The sequence below is a fragment of the Cibotium barometz genome, chromosome 25, assembly GCF_041138505.1.
Source record: "Cibotium barometz isolate CiBa-2024 chromosome 25, ASM4113850v1, whole genome shotgun sequence".
Lineage (NCBI taxonomy): Eukaryota > Viridiplantae > Streptophyta > Polypodiopsida > Cyatheales > Cibotiaceae > Cibotium > Cibotium barometz.
Genome location: NC_141070.1, coordinates 13450442 through 13471259, shown reverse-complemented (window position 1 = coordinate 13471259; position 20818 = coordinate 13450442). Strand labels below are relative to the sequence as shown.

The window sequence follows — 20818 nt, the reverse complement described above, 5'->3', positions numbered from 1 at the left end:
GCTTCTCAAGGCCAGGTATGCCACTAATACAAGATTAATAGATAATGACACAAAAGACTAAATGCAATGATACTGACCTCACCAGGTCTACAATGGCCTTCTTGTGCCAATGCCACATGGCAGACTCCCTTGTAGTCTGGATTTACCTGTCCATAAAGGAAAACAAACATTAAGAACCTCTCTAAACTTCTGTGGTATGACTAACTCAAAAAACGTGCCCAGATAGACCTTCCTACCATCACACCAACAATAACAGAAAGCAGGGAGATTAGCTGGCTATGGTGGAAACACCACCTTGAAATTGCTCAAGTCTGTTATATCATAGAAATACTTGATGTTTTGTTCGTGTGCAAACTCTCTGATGATGTCCACATTGCGATTTGCCCGCTCATCTGCTGTAAAAATGTAGTGATCCGGGATAATCACAATCTTCTCACGATCCCAAACCTACTTCAAAATCAATGCAAGTGATCAACGAATCAGCTCTACATCTTGAATATTTTAGATTGCTCTGCATTACAGTACAAAATGCATACACTTACTTTGGCATCCATTCCGAATTCTTTTTTGAAAATTCCGATGGTTCCTGGTCCACAAACATCATGCGTCATCAATATGTCCGTATTGACCCAGATGTTCTCACCAGGAGACAAACTTCCCTTTTCACTGGCCCGGGCAAGAATCTTCTCTGTTATTGTCATGGCCTGCTTCACCTACAATTTTTATCAAAAAACAAAAGCAACCATCATTTCTTTTGCACCAAAATGTACAGCACATACGATAAGGCATGCACTCAGGGATTGACACGCACAGTCTATAAAGGCCTCAAATGTTAAAATGGGAAGAAAAGGGACAACAGCTTGCCCTAAGGACTGGTCTGTGGCAGGACAGGAAAGAAGAGGTTGCAGAAGAAAAAAGCAAAGCAAACAGATGTTTGCCACCCCAAAAATATAAAACAAAGAGCAGCCCCAAGGTCTGCCAAAGGTCATAATTGAAAGAAAGAGCATCACAAGTTGTAGGCCCAAAGCATAAACTGTAGAAGGCTGGAAACAGTTGATTATTGCTGAAATTGAGCACAAGGGAAGCCTGTAGGTGCTTACAAGCATAAGAGACTGTTGCTACAGCCAATGACCTCCAGCAGATATGCAAGAATAAGATGAAAAGTGAGGGGAAGGGTGAGAACCCTTATATATCCCTCCAAAGAGCTGGTCGGCCAGCTGTAAAAGACTGACAGCTGTCTAGTAGCATAAAATGCTATAACATGCCTCAAAATGGTAGAAAAAATCCCAAATAAAATTGGCTAAATATGCCAATGCAGGGTCTCATAAAATGACCAATACAAGCATGAAAAAGGTGATATAGACCCTCTGGAGATGATATATTCCAACACCTCCTCTTCAACGCTAGAGGGGTGGTCCAATACTAGAACGCTGAAGTAACACCTCCAAAGTAGCTCTCGGAAGTGGTTTGGTGAAGAGATCAGCCACATTATCCTTGGTAGAACAATAGGCCAGCCGAAGAAGTCCCAACTCGATCCAGTCGCGTACAAAATGATAATGCACTTCAATATGCTTGGATCGCCCCCGTATCACAAGATTTTGAGCTAGAGCAATAGCACTCTGAGAATCCGAGAAGATGGTAACTGGGGAAGGGTCGACACAGCACAAATGCTCCACAATCTAGAATCTGATGAATCCAAAGTGGCCGTGGCACCAAAGATTAAGTGTGATTCCTCTCAATAGAGGACATCTCTGCCTCCATGGTTTGCCGCCATTGTGGTTGTCCTCTGGACTCTCAGGCTCATTGAAACCGGCCTTCAGAAACTTGACAGGCGGTGAAACAAACACTTGCACACAAAACACTTCAACACCTTTGAGGAACTGGAAAAGGAAAACAAACAAGGGGAGCTAGAGTGCTCCTGCAAAAATTACACGTACACCGATTGGCCCCAAAACGCAGTGGCGCCCCTTGCGGTATTTCTTTACTTGATCAAATTTGAGTACAAAGTACAACTTGTAGAATCCTCCACCAATAGGATCCCTTATAGTTTCACCCAGGACTTCCAAATAAGAACTCTCGTTATTATAGCACAGCATACCATAGAGAAGGCACACTTGTACAACATCTCCCTGCTTGAAAAGGTCTTCTCCATCTCTATCATGGATCCCTCAAACCCTTTCCCAAACGGCAGTAGGGCTGTACCAAACCATATGTCCTTCCCTATAGTCAAAGCTTGCATGTAACCTCGAGAAAACTACAACTTGTTCACATGACTCCAAAGACATGCTTTCCACATGAAACCAAAGACCTATATCTAATAAACCAAAGACCTATTTCCCATAAACCATAGGCATGTTTCCTCGATACCAAAGTCCTGTTTCCTCTCGAAAACCAATGTCCTCTTTCCATGAGAAACCCACAAATACACCATCCAATCACAGTGCCAAAAACCACGGTTGTTTTCCATAGCAATACCCTATGCCTTTCCATAACCCAGAGAGAAAGATAGAAGACGTGTCAAGCAATCCCCTGAATACACGTAAGTTCAAGATGAAGAGGAACAACACATCTCTTCCATGAACATCCTATCTTGCATCTTAGCTTGATCTTCTGTATCCAAGTCTCGCCATAGCTTGTGTGGTGACGGTGTTGTAGATGCCACCGGCCACAGCTCCAGACATGCCATCAACCAGGCCCTGATCATGGACCCCGGTTCCTTTGTAGTAGAGCACCCCCGGTCCTTCGACTGAGCTCTCTGCACCATAGCTCTCTGCAAAAACTCAGTAAGAACCTGCACCATAGCTTTCTTTAGAGGGTCACCCGCCTGGCTCCTTCCACACACGCAGCCAAATGTCCACACACAAGTAACAGCCCGAGTAAGGGGGAGGAGGAGCAGTCCCAAACATCCGCAGCCTTGCACCACCCTGCGGTCCAGTCCGATGCTCCCTGCAGCAGCCCATCCCGTGCTGCTTGTCCTATCGACCTTTACGCCACCAGCTCAGCCCACGTGTGCATGTTGCGCCTGGATGCGATTCCTGCAGCCAGCCCACGTACAACGCTCTTGCCACAACCCTAGGAGTCGCCCTTGCTCTCTCACGTGTGCATGTTGCGCCTAGATGCGATTCCTGCAGCCAGCCCATGTACAACGCTTCTTGATACAACCTTGGGAGTCGCCTATGCTCTCTGGCGACCTACCACCCAAGGAGAGAAGCGTCACACGCCACACGACATCATACGTCGAAATCCGCCACCCTTCGCTTTATAAACTTGGATGATGCAATTCAGTTCGCTTTCTCCAAAAAGCCAAAAAGCAAACAGCAAAGACGCATGCTTCCAAATATAATATTTTTTTTAAGTCATCAAATATTTTTTTTAAGTCATCAAAGGTTATAAATCCTTATAAACTCAAAATCCTTTCGTCCCTTTCTTTAAATCCTTTCGTCCCCTTCACACTTGGACTAGCCACACATAGGTTTCTTTCTCGATTCCAAACTGATGCCTTTCACACTGTCCATCCTGTGCCCGTGCCCGTGCCCGTGCCCGTGCCCACCTGCTTACTGTCCAGAGAAAAACACAGGGTCGTAACATACCCCCCTCTTGAAAATTAGCAAGCGTCCTCGATTGCACTCAATAACACAGTAAGGCATCTTATGAGCACAGGCTCCCCATATGACAAAAGCAATGACCCTCCAATGCACCTGGGTGATCAAACAATCATCCTGGACAATAAGGCCACACCGTCATGTCAAAGTGACAAACAACTCTTGCTTGTTCCTTCGAAACCTGCAACAAAACCAAGTGGAAACACGTAACCTGTGTTAGCCAAAACAACACCATGCATCATTCTACATACGACAAACATATGCATGACACATATATGCATTCACAAACAATATGCTCCTCAAGATGCTCTACCTACTCCAAAAATAACAGTCTCAAGGCTGCTCGCAAGCCTTACACCCATGGGCATCCCGTAGGACCCACAACTGGAGGTAAAACATGAGCATATGAAAGCACTCAATGCATCCAAACAATACATCCACTAAGTACTCCCCACATATGTCTCATGGCCATCCCGCAAGAGTTGCACCCAGTGGTGCATCCATGAACATAATAAAGTACTTGATGTATCATACCAACATACATGCCTCACACGACACAATCCGGAGTATTCCCAATGTATTCTCATAGGATCCAATGGCACGAGAATACAATAATACCTCAGAAAGTGTATGCATACATGCACAAATAGAGTTCGATCCATATATCGATGAACCAAACCAACTCTAGGACTGCTCGCAAGACTTATGCCCTCCATAGAGTTATCCATAGTTGCAGTTATAGTTCAAGGTGCGGCTGACTGTGAACCATACCCAACTTTACCATCTCATGTGACTAGTACACAATATCATATAAGTCCCATAAGCAGATGTACTGTCAGCCTCCAGTACCTTCGGGTGAATACAAAGATGTCACCAAGCGACTCCTAGATGACAACTGAGCCTGTCCGTAACAAGGGAGCGGAGGTGCTACCCCCCTCTTGAGCATCAGGCAATGCTCCAGACCTATGCTCTGCTGAACTTGAATGAGCCGTAACAAGAGTCGGCTCCAACTCCAAGGCATCAAGATAAAGCTGCAGTACCTCAGGTGAATCTGCAATACCTCATGTCACGATTGTGACGTATGTATGTATCAGATCCTCTCTTCATTGCTGATTCCTGTTGCAAATACAAAGAGTAACCGAAATGGCTCCTGCCCAAGTGAAAAAAATCAACCAATGGTCGAACGCCGAGTATCTGGATCTCCAGCCCAATCTGAATCAGACCATCCAAGAAGAGTGCACCCTTGGCCATAGAAGATGCCAAAGTCCAAAGTACCACGCAAGTACCGAAGAACCCTGAGAGCACACCGGCAATGCTGTTGACGGGGTTTGGATGTGAAAGAACTCAATAAGCTAACTGCGAAACAAATGTCCAATTGGAACTAGGTCAACCATAACAAACAACTGACGAGAACCTGATATTGTCCCTGATCAATCCCTGGAGAAGCATCAAGAAGAGAAAGCTTCTCACTAGTATCCATAGAAGAAGATACTAGTCTACATCCAATCATCTGAAACCTGTAAAGAATCTCCCATGTGTACTTCTGCTAAGAGAAGAAAATACCCTAAGGGATCTGTCAAATCTCAAAGCCAATAAAATAGTGCAGAAGCCCAAGATCCGTCATCTCAAACTCTGTCTCCAAAGCATCCATGACTGAACAAATCCTCACAGAATTAGAACCTGTAAAGATGAGGTTATCAACATAGACCACAATGATAACAACTAACCCCCTCTCAAGGAGAATATAAAGATTCGAATCTGCATGAGAACGGCGCAAGCCAAGCTTCTGAAAGAACTCATCAATCCACTGGTACCAAGTCCGTGGAACCTGCTTCCGACCATACAAATCTTTCTTCAACCGGTACACCCGGTCCTGTCTGCCTAGAATCTCAATCCCAACCTCTAATCAACATTCACTTCCTGTGTAAGCTCTGCATTCAAGAAAGCCTACTTGACGTCCATCTGGAATATGGGCCATCTATGATATCCTGCAAGAGCAAGAACGGTTCGAATGGTAGTCACCCGGGCCGTCGGAGCAAAGGTCTCATCGAAGTCGCCTTCAAGGCGCTGAGCATAGCCCTTAGCAACCAACCTTGCCTTGTGCTTGTCCAAGCTGCCATCAGCTCAGTACTTCCTTTTGAAGATCCACCGCACACCAATCACCTTACGTTGCTGTGGCCCAAGCACCAAAATCCAAGTGTCATTCCGTTCAATAGCATCTAGCTCTGCCTGCATAGCACGACGCCAAGGTTCATGTGAAAGAGCCTCGTCCACAGAAGTGGGATCAGAAGGACCATGAATAAAAGAGGACATAAGAGCATAGTTAACAAACATGTTACCTCATGAATTTGTTTCCCTGAAACTCTGGAAGATCACCTGAGAGAACTAGGCGGAGGAGTAGAAGGAAGCTCTCATAACACCCAAAATCACGAACTGTCTGAAAATACCATCCAAGCACCGATCTAGTCGAACTCGCTAGAGGAGGAGCAAAGTCATCATCATCATCTGACTAAGAATCCACAGTTGGAGGTGTAACAAAAGCAGGGAAAGGAGAAGGAGGAGGCGGAGGAAGAAGAAGATCACCACCCCCCTCAGAAGATGGAGGAGCCTCTCGAACACCACATCACAGCTCACAACCACCTTGCCGTCTTGCTGATCATATAGACGATATGCCTTGGACACACAACTATATCCGAGAAGCTTCATCAATTATATCTGGTTCCACTTGGTCTTTCACTTCTGAAGTGATCAGACTTGCATATGGTTTTAACCAACTGACATGGAACACATCGTGCATAGTCCAGCTCGGAGGTAGCTTCAACTTCATTGAAACCTCGTTAATCTTTCTCTAGATGGGAAAAGGCCCGAAGCTCTTGAATGACAACTTTGGGCATCGCTTGTCCACTTGTTTCAACCTTTGCTTCATGCTCCGAAGATAAACCCAATCACCTTTCGAAAACTTCATATCCCTTCGCTCTTTGTTGGCCTGTCGAGTGTAGCCCTCCTATGCTTTAGGCAACCTGTCTTTTACTAACTCCAAAATCTCTTGGTAAGACTCTGTCAATTTATTCCCTTCAGGTACTAAAGACGAGGTTCTGGTCAATAGCGACTGGAATGGTCTTCCAAACGCTACTTCATATGGAGTCCTGCTAATAGTTGAAGAAAAGGAATCATTCAAAACAGCTTGAACTAAAGGCAAATATGATTCCCACCTACCTTGCTGATCGTGGACATAACACTTCAGTACATCAAAAGCCAATTGGTTGTAGATTTCTATCTGGCCATCAGTCTGTGGGTGAAATGCACTGGAAAAATTCAATTTAGTACCAAAGTTATCAAACAATGCCCTCCAAAAATGACTGTTAAACTTGGAATCTCGCTCTGACACTATGGTCCTAGGGATTCCGCCAATCACATTGACCAATGCCGAATGAACAAATAAGTAACATCTTCGGCAGTCACATTCGCTCTGCATGGAATAACCATAACAAATTTGCTAAATCTATCAACTATAGTCAAGCACTGAGTATTACGCTTACCTGGACTGGGAGGTAAATTTGTAACAAAATCCATCGATATATCTTGGAAAGGTCTCTCAAGAATTGGTAAGGACTGTAACAACCCTATCTTCTTCCCACGACGAGCTTTCAACTTTTGACAAATGTCACATTGTTGCACACGTGCAAACACATCTCGCCTCGTCTCTAATAATATTGCCATTCTAGCTTCTCCAAAGTCGAATTCATGTCCCGATGACCACCAGTAATGGCGTCATGGAAAAGAACTACCCTAAACGATTTCATGACACACAATTGGCCTTTGTAGAAAAGCCAACCATCACGTATCAAAAAGTAGCATGTCTTTTGGCATCCACTTCATGTTCCCACTCTGTACCGAATGTCTCGGAATCCGCGTACATGTGCTTCATATCGTCTAGTCCCATACCAACAAAGTCGAGTCTAGTGATCTGAATCAAAGTCACCTGTCCCTTCTGGCTCAAAGCATCGGCCACTGGATTGACCTTTCCTGGAAGGTACTCAATCATACCACCAAATTGCTGGAATATCTAGCTCCAGTGGTGCTATCGGTCACTCCATTGTGCACTTGGCATTGTCTAAATCCAATATAATGCCTGATGGTCAGTGCAAACCTTAAAGTCACGACCATAAAGGAAATGTTTCCAATGTTTCAAGGCCTGAATAACTACGAGGAGTTCCCGATCTTAGACCGAGTAATTCTTTTCCATAAGTAGTAACTTACGAGACATGTAAGCTACTGGATGGCCATTCTATTGTAATACACCACCAATTGAGATGTTACTCGCATCGGTGATCAATTGGAACGGTTCATCCCACGAGGCAAGCGCTAGACAAAACGCTTCTGACAAAGCCACCTTGAGATTCTTGAATGCCTCGAACGCTCGTGGAGTCATTCAAATCCACTGCCTTTTAGTCTTGACACCCTTTAGTAGATCGGTGAGGTTCGTCGAGAGGTTTGAAAACTTGTCTATGTGGGTGGAGTATGCCTAGCATATACCCACAAAGGATCTGATGTCATAAGCAATCAGTGGTACTTCCCAATTAACAATCTCGGCCACCTTGGCCGGATCAAGTAGAATGCCTTCTACACTAATTATATATCCACGGTAATGAACCTCGAACAAATAAAATTCCGACTTCTTCTCATCGACATAGAGCTCGTTGCTTTCCAGCATTTTCAGGACTTTCTCCACATCAATGTCATGCTGCTCAACAGTAGCTCAAAATACCAGTATGTCGTCCAGAAATATAAACACACTTTCTAATCAATTCCCAGAATACCTGCATTGTCATGCGATTGAATGTGGTCGTCAAGCCAAAAGGCATGACCACAAATTCATAGTGGGCCCGTTCCGTACGAAAGGCTGTCTTAGGGATATCCCTCTCAACAATCCTCACCTAATGGTACCTACTCTTTAAATCGAGTTTTGAGAACACCTTATCCCCATTCAGCCTCTCGGGAATATAGTCTATTCGAGGCATTGGAAATCTACTCTTGATAGTCAGCTTATTGAGTGCACGATAATCGACACACAATCAAGAAGACCCATCCTTCTTCTTGACAAACAGGATCGGTGTTGTAAATGGCAACACACTGGGACGAATGAAGCCAAATTGCAATAATTCTTGGAGTTTACGGTCCAACTCCGATTCCATTGCCTTAGAAAGGTGATATGGAAACTTACTCGGGGTTCCAAGCCTACGAGGAGGTCGATCTTGTGGTTCTCCGGTCAGGACTGGGGGAGCTAGGAAAGGTGATTGTCCCGAAGAAAAATCTTCTTGAACTTTTCATGGAGAGCCAAATACTTCTCGCAAGCACTAGCCACCGTCTAGGCAATCCGGATGTAAATCATCACACAATGTATGTCTTTCCTGATCGCTCGTTTAGCCTGCAAGTGGAGCGGAAAGTTAGGGATTCCTAGCTCACACTTAATGATCACTGGGACGTTGGACACATTCCGGCTGATCTAGAAAGTGTGCTTATCCCACTAGACATTAGGAAGGAACTTGTGAAACCACTGAATGCCCAAGATTATGTCTACTCCTACAAGAGGGGCAACCATAAAATCACGCACAAACTCTATGCCCTCAATGACTAATTTAGCACCTAGAGCTTCAAACTTAACTCTCGTCGTCATGCCTGTGCTAAAACCCTCAACTTGCTTGTCCACCGAAGTCAGGATGAAACGAGGACGCCAAGCAGCTTGTTCCATGACCACATCCTTTGTGCTGCCGCTGATAAATAAGACGACTCTTTGGCCACCTATGTAGCCAAAGGTCTTAAGCAATTCGTTGCGCTCATACTCTTGGTCATGGGCGCCCTTCTACTTATCTTCGAGCTCTCGGCTAATGACCCGCATAAGAGTGGGCTACCTTCAAAATGTCAATTATTCTTGTACAAATCCATCAATACAAGTTAATTGAAGACAGGTTATGCAACATACTTATTACTAACCCATGGGTGCAATCCCAGCGTCCCCAGATCCATGAGCTTCTCATGCAATAAAATACAAGCATTGTTCGGGCAAACAAAACAATACACACACATAAAAATAAGCCATGCACAAAAATGTATGCATTTAAACACATATTTTTGAAGAAACCCCATCTATTTACATGTACTTGATATTTACAAGGACTATGGTATTTGGCTCTCCAAGATCCATCAAATATCCATGGCATTATGTATTGCATTTGGTTCTCCAAGATCCATCAAATGCTTAACATGCTTCTATGCAGCCAGGATCTCGTAGATACAGCTAGCATACACATACATGGGAAGCTTAACCCTAAACATTCCATGGCTACATGTAGTGTCCACCACCCATGTCCATTGTAGTGTCCAACATCCATGGCCATGGATAATAGAGAATTTACAATATAAATCCCGAGAAATTAAGGAATAGTTACACCAAGACTGCAACTGAGAAGTCACAAGCGCTAGTACACGACAAGCACCGACTAATCGAAGAATACCATCATCCTTCTATGTCTGAGACACCGTTGTGGAGGTAGAGTCCTTTGCTTCTTCATACCGCTTCTTTTTCTAACATTAGGACTGTTTATGACCCTTCTTGCCAAAGTAGTGACACTCCACGTCCTTGTTTTTAGACGATTTATTTTCATCTTCGTCTTTATCTTTGTCATTATCCTTGGAGTTCTTGTTGGAAAGGCATAAACTGACAAATTCATAAGCTGTTTTTCCAAAGCCAAAATCCAACCCAGAGACTTAATCTCGTAAAGATCTGCAAAATTCAAATGCCTTCCAAACTTCATGTGCAACATCTGCTGTACGCACATGTGAGAGAACAGAATCTTGACAATTCAACATTACAAAGGAGAAAACACGACGATCATTTGCTTGCCAAACATCAATCTGTGCCTGAGTCATACCAACAATAGAAAGGGTGGGAGGGGTGGCATTGGCAGCTGTAACAAGCCAGTCCCAGAGATCCACTCCGCATAAGGCTGATTTCACCTTCACCTTCCATAAAGTATAGTTGAAGCCATCCAACTTTGCAGACACAGAGAACATATGAAGAGTAGTCGGGGCAGCCACCACTAAAACTCGAGCTCAATCTCATAAGAAAAAATGCACAACTCATAAGAAGGAAGTGTCCTCCCCAGGTACCGGATGCCACCAAGCCTCAAATCAACAAACCGACTGCTGCAAACAACCTGTAGATGAAGAAACGCAGCACAAACAATGATGCTTCCCTGATACAAAGCAGGCTGACAGCTGTATAGGAGTCCAGGGGGGGTCAAATCTAATGAAGATTGACCACAAATCTGCAGTGGTGAAGTACCTCGAAAAGGGCAATCGGACCAACAGCAAAACTGAGAAAAAACACAAAAGAGAAGGTGCTGAAAACAGGGCAGAAACTGGGGCAGCAAAGTAAACTCTGAACCTAGAGCAATGATACCATGAAAGAGTGCACAGAGCGGAAGCAAGATGAGCACTAGCGTGTGCTGATCTGAGATGTCCGAGAGAGAGAGAGAGAGAGAGAGAGAGAGAGAGAGAGATGAAGCAACAAAGCTGAATATACTGCAATGAAAGCAATCCCGAGCAAGAGACATAATAGGTCTCATACAAAAGATGACCAAACTACTGAAAAGTGAAGAGGCTAGCCCACCTATATATATGTCATGAGGGCTGGCCGACTGGAACAAAGGAACTGGCCGACTGGACAAACAAGAGCTAGCCGACTGGAAGTGAGTCACCTGACTTGGGAAAAATACCAAGAAAATAGGGAAAAATAGGGGTAGCCAGCTCACAACCAAGGGCCATAAAAGGGATCAAATGTGGACATAATACATGGGCAGAATTTGGGGATGAATATGCTAACAGGAATGCATAATTCCACACTCAAACTAATCCAGTTTTGTGAAAATTTTAAGCTCACCCTGTCCAGCCCGTTTGAAGTTACAACCTAACTAATGTATTGAGATTACAGACCAGCTGATAATGTTACATATTAAAAACACACCAAAAAAAACATCAGACACTTTTCTTAACGGGATGAAGTTGGGGTATAAGAGTACTCACAGAGCCGGTGGATGCAGGGGGCCTTTCTTGAGGGCGGGGTGGAGCAGCCACGGCTACGATGTTGCAAAAGTAATTTTCGGCAGAAACCCTCGCATAGCTAATGGGTTTCCATGTCATGCTCGCCCCACCGAGCGACGGAGAAGAAAGAGAGCTGAAAATACCTTCACCCTGCATTAGAAATATCCGCTCTGATCAGATCCACTGAATGGTCGTCTACATTTGTTAAAAAAAGCAAGCTTCAAAAGAGAGATCACCTTCACCAATGGGGAAGAAAAGCTCGTTGCTGCAGCCATGGTAGCACTTGCAGCGGCCGCCACTGCCTTCTATCGCGATGAAAAGGAGTCAAGTCACCGATTTTTCTAGGTGCTGGACACCAATTTTTGTGTGCTCGAAAAGAAGTTTTTAATTTTTAGTGAAAATAGGCCACCAAAATCTTTCTTTGTTTGGCATTAACTAATTAACTATCCGCGGCCAAGACGTGCAAATATTTGGAAACAAATCAACTTGTTTGGCATTAATTAATTAACTATCCCATTTTCTATGGCGGCCAAGGTGTGCACATATTTGGAAACAAATCAACGCGTATCTTTTCGCAATCTTCAAATAGCATGTTACTTATTGTATACTCTCTTTCAACACAAAAGATGAATCTAGCTAGCCATCCCTAATATGGAGGGCGATGAGGAGGAGGGCAATTTGATTGTTTGCGAGCAGTGCTCATACTCTGATCTCTTGACAAAGAAGATGAGCCCACCCTTGCCCCCCCTCTCCCTCCCTCTGTCTCTCAGATTTTAGGTCTATGCTGGAAGCGCTCTCTCTCACAAGTCTAAGTCTACACTGGAAGGGGGAGGAGGTCTATAACTAGAAGCACTCTCTCTCACACATAGGTCTAGGTCTATGCTATAGGTGAGAACAAGGTGAGTAGGAGCAAGAAGGGGGAGGAGGAGAAGGAGGAGAAGGAGGTGAGGGAGAGTTATGGCAAGTGAGCAAGAACGTCGGGAGAAGGAGGAGGGAGATGAGGCGATGGAAGAGGAGCAACGATAGATATACCTTGCATTTTACATTAATTAATGCCATCGATGGAAGAGGAGCAACGATAGATATACCTTGCATTTTACATTAATTAATGCCATGTCAGTGGCATTAATTAATGTAAAATATAGGTTGTGTGAATACGTATGCAAAATATGGGTTGTGTGAAAAACCTCATCTCGCAATATTGCAGGTACTTTGAATATTTTATGATTTTTTAAGGTATTATTACTAAAACCTCCATGTAATTTATGAATATTTTATGATTTTTAAAGGTATTATTACTAAAACCTCTTGAAAAAAGCACCAATTTTTAAACCTTCAATCTCAACATTTGAAGGTACAATTACACTATACTCGGGTTTTTGTTAAACACCGATGCAAGGTATAGGAGGGATAAATCTAAGACCTTTTGGGCTTGTCCTAAATTACAACAGGCTTATCATTTGTTTACATTGTAAAAATTCCTTAAAATTGGAAATTAGTATTGTTTTTCTTTAATCTTTCTTTGTTTTTTCTTCTCAATCTCAAGAGTGCTCCCAATCAAAAGATCTCGGGTTCGAGCCTTATCTCCAAACTTTGGTGCCATCATATGGTCAGTTGGCTTGGCTATGACAATAAAACTAATGCTCCTCCTCCCCTCCTCTTGTTGGCTAAGGTATGATGATAAAACTACTCTTACTTCTCCAATCCTTCTCTCAAGTCATATATTTTTTATAATATGATATTTTCGCCTCAATAATCATCCAAGAATTTGATAATGCAAATTATAGGTACATACATGTTATATATAATAATATATATGTATGTATACATGCACATGACCCACACACATATGTTGATTATTTAGCAATAACAAAAATGAATCTCTCTCTCTCACACAGTGCATCAGAGGTGGTAAATGCAAATAACATCAGTAGCTTATTGTTCTGTGGATTGAGGTGTAGATATTTCTAAGCGTTGTCTTTAAGGAGGTGGAAGTAACTAATGTTTACCTTGGTTTCTCATTTGGGGATTCTAATGATTGAAGTTGTGGGATACATGGTGATTAGTATACTGTAAAAAAAGTGCACAATATTGCAGTCCAAGCCTCAAATGTGGATTTTCTATAGTTGTATGATGATTTTGATGGCATGTAACACAAAATATCAAATCACACCTTCGATACAAGTGTGGGTGACCTTGCAGTCCAAGCCTCAAATGTGGATATTCTATAGTTGTATGATGATTTTGATGGCATGTAACACAAAATATCAAATCACACCTTCGATACAAGTGTGGATATTCTATAGTTGTATGATGATTTTGATGGCATGTAACACAAAATATCAAATCACACCTTCGATACAAGTGTGGGTGACCTTGCTAGTCATGAGTTATCTACCCTACTATTTGTAATGAAGCAACAACTTTACTAGCTAGACCCAGGCACATGGGGTTTAGGACACATTTACACATGTGGGATTTAGGGCACATGGGCTTTGGGACTAAAAAAGGCATGTGGGATTTAGGACACATTTACACACGTGGGATTTAGGGCACATGGGTCTTGGGACTATAAAAAGCATGTGTTCTTTGCATATTGTACACCTTTGATTACCTTCATTACCTTTCCATGACATTGATCATGTTGACTCTCTTGGTTTACATTTGGCTTATGGAAGGCTATTGCCATCATGACATTGATCATGTTGACTCTCTTGGCTTACACTTGACTTATGGATGGCTATTTCCATCCTCTTGCGCGAGAGGCTAAACCACTTAGGCATCATAGATGCAAGCTTCCATGGTGATTTGTCCCATATCTCAGCTTCATTAAAATTGGTATTTGAGCTTTGATTTTGATCATGGGAATTTTGATTTTCAACATGACAATAAATTTGTAAGAAAATGGATTTTAACATGTGATTTGATAGATTTTCTTGATTTCTGTACATGTTTTTGAATTTTCTTGGTTTGTCTTGGAAGTTTTCCTTACATATCTTAAGGGATTTTGGTCAAACACGATGATGAATCAATTGCCACGTTTTTTTCTTTGGGTAAGATTTGAACCGTTTTGGTAAATTTTGGGATGGAGGATCAAAATTTTGAGACATTGGACAAAACAATTGGGAGAAATCTCTGTTCCTTACGTTTTTCATCTTCTCCCTCCCTTTGCTTAAGCTTATCATGGCCTTAGCTCACCACCTACACTCTAAAGGCTTGCCAAACATTAGGGTTAAGCTAGGGCAAGAGCTAAGCAACACATGGAGTAGTCTTCATGAGGTGAAGAGGTGTAGATTTTGCTCATAAGGTTGCAGTTTCAAGCACCGTTTCGTGGAGAAGAAATGGTGTTTGGTTGCTCCTCATGCTCTACAATATGCTAATGGTGTTTCTAATCAAGGCATTGGAGGATTTTGAGGGGTTTGCAAGCTTCTATGGTGAGGTTTTATGGCTTTTCCAAGATTTGGGGTTTCATGAAAGATTTTAACAAAATTAATATCATGATCGATAGGCAAATCCTCATCATCAACACTTTACTCAAATTGAATCGGCAATTGGATCATTGGGCATTGGGTTTACGCAAATAAGGGACAATGTATTAACTATGCAAGTATTAATGGATGGAAATTATGCAATGCAAAGGCCATGGTGGCAATGGACAATGGGATTTGATGGTAATAAGTACAATTGAGGTGGTAATGGTTACCTATGTACGTGGCATGCATCGTTGATACCTTTTGGACACACTTATTAATTTGAGATTCGATTGCAAATACATAGGAGGTTATGCCAAAATTTTTGTAGTGCATAAATTTGGCTTATCTATGAGTTTGGGATGCTCAAATACATACCTAAGATTGCTGGGTAACACTTTTGATGTAATAAAACATTCGCAAATGCAAATTGGGTTCGATTATGTGAATTTTGGGGCACTTTGACTATGTTCTGCAGAATTACAAAACCCTAATTCAGTTGAAAAGGGGTGGGACTATTTTGTGGTATTTGCATAGCCTTATAGTACTATCTAAGGGCTACATCTAGAGCCGTCAAACTTTTGATTCTGATATTATTTGCATACCCAACTGGCAAAAGTTCACCGCAACTAGAAGGTGGGCCCAGTCTAAAACAGAATGGTATTTTTGGAAATTGAGCATCTAGATGGAGTGTACATATCACTGGCTTCCTAACAAACCAAAGATCACTCGATTTGGACATCATACGTGGTCAAACGGCAATAGTTGGATCGGTCAAAAAAGTCAAATAGAGGATAGTTCTTTGTCAAACTTGGCTAAAGAGTATGCATGGATGCATAGTGCTTGTCAAAAGCATTCCATCACTCTATAGTTTGTCAAATTTAGACACTGTTTAGTCAAGTTACATTAATTTTGGTTTATGGTTAACTATTCTCAAAAGTCAAAAAATAGAGACATATGGACCAAACTAAAACAAAACATAGTTGGAAAATAGATACTAAGAGCTTTCCAATAAGCCTTAGTTCACTTGAAATCAGCATTCCTATTATCCCCCAAGGTATTATTTGGAAGTTATGGAAGATTTTGATAATGAGGATGATAACTATTATGAGGGCAAAGATTGTTATAGCACGGATAATGGAAGTTATACCGATGATGATAAAGAGGATTACATTGGTTCCAATTTTGAGGATTACACTTCTAATGAGGATAGTTGCAAGCTTAAATACTCTACTTGCATAGAAGGTGACAATGAAGATGTGTACTATGCCTATGATTCTCAAGGGCATGCACAAGACGTGCATTTTGATGACTTTGCTTATAATTTTGGAGAGCATGCAGAAGATGTAGATTTCGATGACTGTGCTTATGATGAGTATAGTAGTTATGATTATTCACTTATGGCAATGAGGATTGGGTTAATGAAAGTGAAGATGAATCTCAACTCAAGACCTATGAGAGTAACAATGGAAGCGATCGTTTGGACACACCTATGAGAGTAACAATGGAAGTGATCTTGTGTGGACACACCTATGAGAGTAACAATGGAAGTGATCTTGACGAGGATGACGACGAGGGTTTTGATGTAATGCAAGGAAGAGGCAATGTCTTCGATGCAATGAAAGCAAAAGGAAACAATGCTTTTGTCAAGGATCAAAACACTCTGGTTGAGCTTTCTCAAGTTGTCATTATACAAGACTTTTTGGAGACAAAACAGTCCAAACAACATGGTATTTTAATGCAAAGGCAAGAGATTATAACAATAAGTACCAAGGAAAATGAACGGGGAAGATATGACAAGATGTATAAAGTTGTGTGCTCCAAATTGCCAAGCCCATGAAGAGGGATGAATTCAATGAGTACATGGTGTCTATTTAAGTAGGAAATGTACGGTTCAAGCATGGCGAACCATTCTTCCAAGCTATGTTTTCATTTAATGGTGAAGGAGTCACTTGTGTACAACTTAAGGAATGGCTTCACAATTGGGAGGCCTACTTTTATGCATTTCCTTGTGGAGACAAAAGCAAGGTGAAGAAAGTGACTTCACATTTCATAGGCGAAACTAGATTTTGGTGGTTGGCAAGCATGTGTGATGTTGGGAGAGTTTAGCCTATGAAGTTATGCAAAGCTTTGTGACTATCCATAAGCAAATGAGCTTTAGAACAAGATGCATGGCACTTCTGCATGACAAGTCTTTGTCTAGGTATGTCGAGGAGTATTGGTATCTTTCTTTCGTTGTGTCAAACTTCAAGGAAAAAGGAGACATAGATAAATTTGTGCAAAAACTAGACAAAGGTTTCATGCAAGTGGTTTGATGAATTATGGAGAGTGATGATGACATTGTCCTAGATGAGATCTTTGTGTTGGTGGGATTTTCTACAAGCCAAATTTATGTTTTATTGGGCAATCTACAAGGAGTTCACTTCAGCCCATATCTTTTATTGGAAGCCACTCTTATGAGAACACTACAAGTGGAATCAGTGTATATGAATTGTTTGTGCACCTCTTGATTTGAGCAAGGATAGAAAGTCTATTATGCACTCAATTTTGGATGTTGGTGGCTTTACAAACAGCAAAAGGGGATATCCATTCACTCTTGCATTTAATGAATGCATGGATTATGATTATGTGGGGCTTTATGAGCACATTATGGGAGTTGAAGTGGACAAAAAACTTGTAATTTGTGGAGCAAGATGAGGAGAAACCATACATGCATCAATGCAAAGATTTGGATTTCATCTTGAGTTATGATTACACCTCTACACTAGTGGATAATTCTTATGCTGATTTTATGGAGGAGGTCTTGGATTTTGATGATAGTATTGGAAGCGATAATTCATGCAATGATGTGATGGTGATACATTGGATGCACATTTCAAGTAGTTATATGTTAAGAATCATTCCTATGTGGTTCTATTCATGGTGATTTGCAAGATGTTTATTATGTTGATGGTTTGGCCTTGCTTATATCTTGGCACATTCAGATTTGGAGACGTTTAATTGTGATGCTCATAGATACTCTTATGAGGTTAGATATCATATTTATGAGGCATTTGTGTTTGTTCATATTTCCTCGAAAATATAGAGGAAGGCCACATTCACACTTATGGTTACTTGATAATACAAGATGGGCGTATAAGCTTTCCCTTGGATCCTAGTTCTTTTGGTGGCCACTTTCTTGATCATTATGGATGCTATTGTGATTCTCATGAGATTGTGAGACATCAACATTGGACGGTGACCTTCATGGAGTTCCATTTGATCCAAGCGGTCATTTGGATCATTGCATGGAGCTTCCTTCCTTCATACACGTGGTTATGCACGTGTGTAAATGGATCATTGGTTCTTAGCACTTCCATTTGACCCTGGGGATTATGCGATGATTGAGGATGGATCATGTTTTGCAACTTTGGAGTTGGTCCATGCAGTTTTCCATTTAATCGAGGAGGTTACAAGGATCTTATGATGTTGGTGTTATTTATACATAGACACTTGTGGTTCTCCATTTGATCTAGGAGGTTACAAGGATCCTATGATGTTGGTGTTATTTATGCATCAACACCCGTGGTTCCCCATTTGATCATGATAGTGACTTGGTCTATTATATGGTATCATGAATCAATGGGTACCTTTTATAGTCTATGACTCCATACGTTGTGGGTCAATTTTGCCTTTTTTTCATGACCACCCTTTTGATTTCGAGGATGAAATAATTATAGGAGGGGATGGTTTGTAACAATGCAAGAACTTTACTAGTTAGGCCTAGGCACATGGGGTTTAGGACACATTTACACGTGGATTTAGGGCACATGGGCCTTGGGACTATAAAAGGCATGTATTTTTTGCACATTATACCCCTTTGATTACCTTCATTACCTTTTCATGACATTGATCATGTTGACTCTATTGGCTTACATTTGGCTTATGGAAGGCTATTTTCATCCTCTTGGTGGGAGGCTAAACCACTTAGGCATCATGGATAAGCTTCCATGGTGATTTATCCCATATCTTAACTTCATTACACTAGTGCTAGCTATATTTTTTAAGCAAGTTGTCCATTAGCTCATTACATTGGGTAGGTTTTTTAATAAAGTTGTCCATTAGCTCATCAATACTCATCTACTTAGGGCATGCAGATTGAAGGTGTTATGCTTTCACAGAGGTTTCTAAAGGTGTTCTTAAGTGTGTTGCATTTTGGAGTTAATAATTTAGTAGATTTTCATGTAGAAGCATTTTCACACAGAGAAACAAAGTTTCTAAAACATGTAAAAACCCATGGCTTTGCCTTCAACATATGCACCCAGGTTTGCCTAGAGTAGTCATGAGTAAAAGTCACAAAGTAGAGATATCCTTTCCTACCCCCCTGATTGATGGTGTCCTCATGGAACCACATACATCACTATATACAAGTTCTAATTTATGGATAGCCCTACCTGACCCATTTTTCAAGAATGATGTCTGTTGCATCTTACCTAAAATCCACCCCTCACATACATGTTTGATGGGAGCCTTAAGCTTTAACAAATTTGACACCATTTCTTGCCTTTAAAGGTGCAACAAACTACCGCAATTCAAGTGACCAAAGCTAGCATGCCATAACTCCGCATCACTCATAACACGTGTGGTAGTAATTGAACAAGTATCATGTAACAATCTCTCATACATGTCTAACCTATAAAGCCCATGGCTTAGAGGACCAGATACCATAGTGATGTCTCCATCACTCCAGTCATATCACATCAATAAATCTAACCATTAGGCCTATCCAAGCAATGGCAGAGAGACTGCTAGTAAATTCTTTTTTATACTTGACAAACAAGACTTATGAGAGAGTGATTGTCCCACCATTTGAAGTAGTGTGACTATTCCTCCTTGAGGAGTTGTTTGCACATGTGACTATTCCTCATTGAGGAGCAAACTCAAGTGAGGAAAATAGATCATGTGCTTGCTAGTACCACTATCAAAGTACCAAACATGCTGATCTATCATTGGCATGCATACGTGATGGATAGATGGATCGTAACTATGGTGCACAATGAATGCCCAATCATCCTATGCATAGTTCGCAGACTCCTTCTTTTCAGTAGTTGGTGTTGATGCATTAGCCATAACCATGAGTGTCTATTTCTTCTTCTCTTTTTTTCATCCTTTTTCTACATTCATTGATGTAATGGCCTGGCTTCCAACAATAGTTGAATTTGCCTTTCTTCTTGGGCTTATCACCCTACTTCTTGACATCCTTTCTAGAAGACTACATTGATTATGCCTTTCGCTCATAGCTGCCTAGAGAAAAGGCTTTACCTTTACCTTTTTAACTAGTAGCAAATGCCTAATCTCCCACGTACATTTTCCTTACTTCTTACGCTTATCATCCCCTTCTTGGTATACTTTCCAAAAGACTAGGTTGATTTTGCCTTTGTCTTATAATTGCTTAGAGGAAAGGCTTTTGTTGCATTCCCTATCTCAAGAAGACACCATAGCCACAAGATAAGGGAGGAGAGGAGGGCTCTTATTCATGACTTACATGTAGAGGAATTGTGGATAAGCTCCGCATTGCTGGTTATATGTAGAAGCTTGCATGGTCCTCCAACCCAAGCTTCTCACCCCCCTTGAACCCCGAACACTCTCACCGATCACCCTCCG

The 20818-nt window shown here is 41.7% G+C and overlaps 1 protein-coding gene across 1 annotated transcript in view; it reads right to left on the bottom strand.

Moving 5' to 3' along the window:
* The window catches only part of LOC147624259 (3-isopropylmalate dehydratase large subunit, chloroplastic-like), a 38594-nt gene extending 26498 nt beyond the window's left edge, over positions 1 to 12096 (bottom strand). Inside the window, exons 1-5 of the mRNA XM_086819229.1 lie at positions 11942 to 12096; positions 11688 to 11855; positions 543 to 713; positions 295 to 447; positions 78 to 146 (exon numbers count right to left, since the gene is read on the bottom strand). Of these exons, the coding sequence (XP_086675355.1) occupies positions 78 to 146; positions 295 to 447; positions 543 to 713; positions 11688 to 11855; positions 11942 to 11980 (600 nt within the window). The 5' untranslated portion in view covers positions 11981 to 12096. The remainder of the gene's footprint in view (positions 1 to 77; positions 147 to 294; positions 448 to 542; positions 714 to 11687; positions 11856 to 11941) is intronic.
* Between the last annotated feature and the right edge of the window lie 8722 nt (positions 12097 to 20818).